This window comes from Telmatherina bonti (assembly GCF_933228915.1).
Source record: "Telmatherina bonti genome assembly, chromosome: 14".
Classification (NCBI taxonomy): domain Eukaryota; kingdom Metazoa; phylum Chordata; class Actinopteri; order Atheriniformes; family Telmatherinidae; genus Telmatherina; species Telmatherina bonti.
This window is the reverse complement of record NC_136612.1, coordinates 21,313,192-21,318,723: the sequence shown is the minus strand read 5'-3', so window position 1 is coordinate 21,318,723 and position 5,532 is coordinate 21,313,192. Positions and strand designations below refer to the sequence as shown.

The following is a 5,532-nucleotide window of genomic DNA, read 5'->3' as shown; positions in this document are numbered from 1 at the left end:
TTTTTTTTGTGTTGAGATTTTTTTAACCTGTTGTAAAGATGGATTTCTTTTGAATCAGCCTAAAGGTAATTTAATCAAAAAAGTAAATAAATGGACAGAGGAATACAGATCATGCTTTTGTGGAACTCACTACAAAGATCATGAATTATGTAAATGCATACAGCTCTAATAGAAATGTTTCATTCTGTTTCCTCAAACACAGATACTTTCATTTATAAATTTTGACATGGTGAAAAAAACACCAGCAGGTGGTGCAGTTATTAAATGTTCCCAGCTGTACATACTGGAGAACCCAACATCATGGTGTTAATAAAAGCTGTCTGCCTCAGTGCTCTGTGCCTCCTGAGGCTGCAGATGACTTTTTTTTATGAGTCTGATTGTAGGTTTGGAAATGTTATGGTGCTGCTGAATGAATTTGGAGTGAAGCAGAGGCTTCTCTGATCATACTGAATGACAGATATTCACTGAAAACTTTGAATTGCAAGAAACTTTAGAACAGTACTACATATCTCTAGTTTACAGATAAAGCACAAAGTGTCAATGCAACACTATCAGCTGGTGGAATCATGAAAATGCACTTTTGTGGTGTGGAAGGACACATGGCCTGGTCAAATAGTCAACAGAAACAATCTCCTCACTTGTTCTCAGCTTTTTTTTACTTATCATCATGTTAAACAAACACTATGTATCATATTAGTATATAAATATATAGTAGAAAACATTTAACTAAATATGCAAGAACAATGTTAACAGAGTTACTTTCAAATGCCAAACATTGTGAATTGAGAGTGGCCGTCAGTGGTCAAACGTCTTCCAGCCATAAGAATATTTTTAACTGAGAGTTGGTCCAAAATCCTCAGCTAGCTATGACTGCTCCACAAATAACAACTTCAAAATAGTTTGTATGAGTACTGTCTTCTTTTATGTTCATGGAAGGCATTATTTATCCCAAACAATGCTCCAGCATCTAAAGAAAAACTGATACAGCAGTTTTAAAGCTCAAAGGCCTCTCGCGTCTCACAGAATTGTTTGTCCAATCAGAGACACCCTGGTATTAATAGAAAATTGAAAAATGTTCTTGTTACAGGCTGTGCACACTCGCTTCACATTTCTTAGCCTTATTTATCGATGCCTATGACAGATACTTCAGCTGGAGAAACACTGTCAATCATCACAATGAAAGTTGCATCTTCAATTGTGGGACAGAATTTTCTTTACTTTTTCCCCTCATGAAGGTTGTCCCAGGGTTTTCTTTATTAAAGGAGATAATAAAGGAAGAAATGAAGTTCTTCGTCTTATGGTTTCTGCTTAGATACTTAGGTCATTAAATTTAGTTAAGAACCTTCCTACATAAGTAAAACAGAGAAGCATACAGACCCAAGGTTTACAACTGAACATATTCATTACATTTTTACCAGATATTGGTTCATATAAACTAAATAGCTATTCATCAACTTCTAACTCTGTGCATCAGAGACAAGTTAGACATTACAGGATATAATAGTCTTTATTCTCTGGGTTTTAAAAAAAAGTTTTCTTTTTAAGTTCTCTTTTTAAGCTGTCCTGCATGGCCACCATCCATCAGTGCCTGGGAGATCGATAAGGTTTTGTCCCAGAACACTTCATCCACTGTGGACACCCTGAGCAGCAGGAAACGGTTTTCACTTTCACAGCTCACTTTTCTGCTCTTTAACCTCTTCTGTGGAGAGAAAAAAGCTCAAAATAATGTATTACAAGTGATTTGATTCTGGTCTGAACAATGTAAATCAAAGATGGACTCACGTTTAGGTATAAAAGTAAGTGAGCTGCTGAAAATTCAGAAGCGTGAGAGTCCTTCTTTTGGTCCATCATACAAAAACTCATGACCCAATCCATTGCCACACTTTCCACAGCAAACCTGAGGAATATAAACCAGTCATTGAACAGAAAATAAATTCAAAACATTTGCAGTTTTACAAACTTATTAAGATATTAGCAGAAGTGGTCTACCTTTAAAGGCCCCCATGCCTCAGGGTATTTAGAGACACTATCCTCATGGATTGTCTCTGAGAAGGCAGGCCATGGAGAAGAGTGCTCAAACTTTGAAGTGCTGGAAAATAACTCATGGCCACAATCAGAACACACATATATCCCTGTGAACACAAAAAGCCATGTGGATTTGTAGTTTCTCAACTGTTTTACCCTTACATGTAAGCTACTTGCTATTATAACACTTACCAGGCTGGAAGTGATTTTTATAAACTTCACCGCCAGAAAAAGAGCAATAAGACATTTCCTCCATCCCAGATGTCTCCATTCCTTTGAACCCAAACTAGATTCACTACAAAGAGTTTTAGAAACGTTTGTGTACAAAGAGATATCCAGCTTCAACTGGTAGAAGCTAGCAAGCCCATATCAAGTGTCTACAGCTCGGCTGCACTTGTGCAATACCTGATTTAGTTGTCAGTGCCTCCACCTAGTGGTAGGAGACACACATTATATTTATATATATTATATATATATATTATATATATATATTATATATATATATATACATATATATATACATATACATATATATATATACATATACATATATATATATACATATACATATATATATATACATATATATATATATATACATACATATATATATATACATACATATATATATATATACATACATATATATATATATACATACATATATATATATATACATACATATATATATATATACATACATATATATATATATACATACATATATATATATATACATACATATATATATATATATACATATATATATATATATACATACATATATATATATATATATATATATATATATATATATATATATATATATATATATATATATATATATATATATATATATATATATATATATATATATGTATGTATGTATGTATGTATGTATGTATGTATGTATGTATGTGTGTGTGTGTGTGTGTGTGTGTGTGTGTGTGTGTGTGTGTGTTCATGTGTGTGTGTGTGCGTGTGTGTGTGTGTTGTACCATAGTTTAAATGCTCAGTAATTTTTTTTCTGCTAAAATGTGCAACTGAAAGAGCTGAATAGTTTGAAACGGTTGCTTCATTACATCCATGCAACTCAGAATAGTAATATACTGTTGTCTTAATCACCACATTTGTGATGATCAGTTCATGCAAGGTGAACTGGACTGATAAAGAATAAATTTTAGGAAACAGATTACAATCATCGGCTTATCAACAAAATACATAAAACTGGCAGGTATTATCTTAAATAAATTTATTTAATTTCTTTACAAACCAACTCCGCTATACATGAGCTTTTCAAAACTTGTGTATTGCATCAGTGTTTATTTGATAAAAATAGTTTGTGCAGTCATTCATTCTAGCATTTAGCACAATCAATCCATATTCTGTTAAAAAAAATAAAAAGCCATATTTTGAAATAATTCACCTTGTCTCTCACTGAGAAATGGCTTCAATGTTTTGACATGTCCGACTGCCTAATTAGATAATATGACAAATCACTATTTTGTAGTAAAATTGATGAGACATTAGTGATGTGATTCGTGAGGTAAAATTATTTGCTGGTTCTGCTACGATTGCATAATAAAAAGGTGCTGCCACTATAACTCCATTCTCGCTGTCTGGTGAGGCCACCATTCATCAGAGCCCTGGTAGTCCCAGACTGGGCTTTGTCCCAGAACACTTCATTCGCTGTCCACACCTTCAGCAGCTCAGAAACTTATAGCCCTGCCACACTTCCTTTTGACAGCTCACCTTACTGCCCATCAACCTTATCTGTGGAAAGAAGGACATGTAATTTATATTAAATGGGTCATTCTAAATTATATTCAAAAGTTTTAAACAAGTCTTTCAAAATCAGTTTCAAGTAGTAAAACTTAGAAATAACTAAGAAAAAAATTAAAACAGAACTTCACAGTGCACTGCTACAATCAAGATGCAAGTGTTTACTGGACAGATTTTATCTGCAAATTCCCAAAACTTGTATTTTAAACAGTTATGTACCTTTAGGGATGAACTTCAGTGAGCTGCTGAATATTCAGAAGCGAGACTGCCCTTTGGCTGGACCATCATTCACAAACTCATGGCCCAGTCCATTGCCACAATTCCCACACCGGACCTGGAACAAAGAAACATACATTGAGTACTGAAAAGAACCTTATTACAGGGTTAACTTCAGTATAACTGCTTAACAATTCACATGAACTTGTTTGAACTCCTTTCATCAAATCATAGAAACTGTACAGGCACATATGTGTAGTGTAGGCATTAAATAATATATTTCAAACTTCCTGTGATAATTTTGGAAAGACAAATAAAAGTGAAAAATGCGCGCGCGCGCACGCACACACACACACACACACACACACACACACACACACACACACACACACACACACACACACACACACAAACAAACAAACAAACAAACTCCCGAAGGTACCTTGTATGCCCCGGGTCTCTCTTTATGTTTAGACACACTGTTTTCATGGATGGTCTCTGTGAAAGCTGGCCAGGGAGATGAGTGCTCATACTTGGAGCGACTGGAGAACAGCTGGTGATCACACTTGGAGCATGCATAAATCCCTAAGAAGAAAAGCATTAAAGATGGATGTTAAAAAAAAAAAAAACCTCTTATTGAAGCTGACTATAATTACGTTTAAAACAACAGTAAAGTAATGTAAACAGGTCATTTTCTATTTTATAGTAAAGTTACAGTTTAAACTGTTGACTAGTGTAATTCTTTCAATCATTTACTTGTTTATTTTTTAATTTTGTGCAACTTCTCTATTGTAAAGCTAAAGCAGGTTTTGTAACAAACGTTGTGTAACCTGAACTGGTTACAAAAGTTTAACAGCAGTCAAGTTAAATCATAGTTTTATGTGACTGTGTTATAATGTTAAGTCTCTCTTACTCGGTTGTATACCTGACAGCGATAGCAGCGTACATTTTAATGCAACTGATACACTTTGAAGAAATTATTTTGCGTTTACATCGGATAAATTAGCAAACAGTGGCTAGCTAGCTAGGCATCCTAACTTCGGCCAAACAAACAGTATCAGAATTACTTTCTTTTGAAAGCACATTATTAATTTTTAAGTCTTGAGTTACCTGGTTTAAAGTGGTCTTTAAAGACCTCCCCGCCGAAAAATGAGCAAAACGACATTGTTTTTGGCGTTAAAGCGGACCAGAAACAGTAAACTACGTACTTCCGGTTTGAACTGAACTTTCAAAGGAAAATCACCAAACTTCAGAACATGTGTTGGCTGGGTCTATGGCTATCCAGTCTATGGTCGTTGTGCAATTTAATCGACTGCAACACGTCTGTCTCCCAGGTAACAGTAAAATGAATAAAACGTTTATTTGTAGTTTTATTGCAATCAGAAAAGTTTAGTTTTCCGACATCCAAATCCACACGTGTGCATACTTGATAGTTGTTGTTTTGTTTGTTTTTTAAGTCACTGTGGATTAAAGTAAACAATTTAAATTTATCCTCAACACTTTTAAAAT

At 34.2% G+C, this 5,532-nt stretch overlaps 2 protein-coding genes across 3 annotated transcripts; both read right to left on the bottom strand.

Moving 5' to 3' along the window:
- Positions 1-1,488: 1,488 nt before the first annotated feature.
- Positions 1,489-2,408, bottom strand: LOC306765497 (methionine-R-sulfoxide reductase B1-A-like). Of its 2 annotated transcripts, none has more exons than XM_079252975.1 (4): positions 2,218-2,408; positions 1,990-2,132; positions 1,783-1,897; positions 1,489-1,699 (listed from the first exon to the last, which is right to left on the bottom strand). In XM_079252975.1, the coding sequence occupies exons 1-4, from the start codon at positions 2,294-2,296 to the stop codon at positions 1,668-1,670; spliced, it is 369 nt and encodes a 122-aa protein (XP_079109101.1). In that variant the 5' UTR covers positions 2,297-2,408; the 3' UTR covers positions 1,489-1,667. The 2 variants fall into 2 exon arrangements, with proteins under 2 accessions (XP_079109101.1, XP_079109102.1); XM_079252976.1 differs by having other exon boundaries at positions 1,489-1,696.
- An 852-nt stretch (positions 2,409-3,260) lies between these two features.
- LOC306765498 (methionine-R-sulfoxide reductase B1-A-like) lies at positions 3,261-5,238 on the bottom strand. The gene is made up of 4 exons (XM_079252977.1): positions 5,134-5,238; positions 4,466-4,608; positions 4,027-4,141; positions 3,261-3,798 (listed from the first exon to the last, which is right to left on the bottom strand). Exons 1-4 carry the CDS (start codon positions 5,186-5,188, stop codon positions 3,779-3,781), a joined length of 333 nt encoding a protein of 110 aa, XP_079109103.1. The 5' UTR covers positions 5,189-5,238; the 3' UTR covers positions 3,261-3,778.
- Positions 5,239-5,532: the final 294 nt, after the last annotated feature.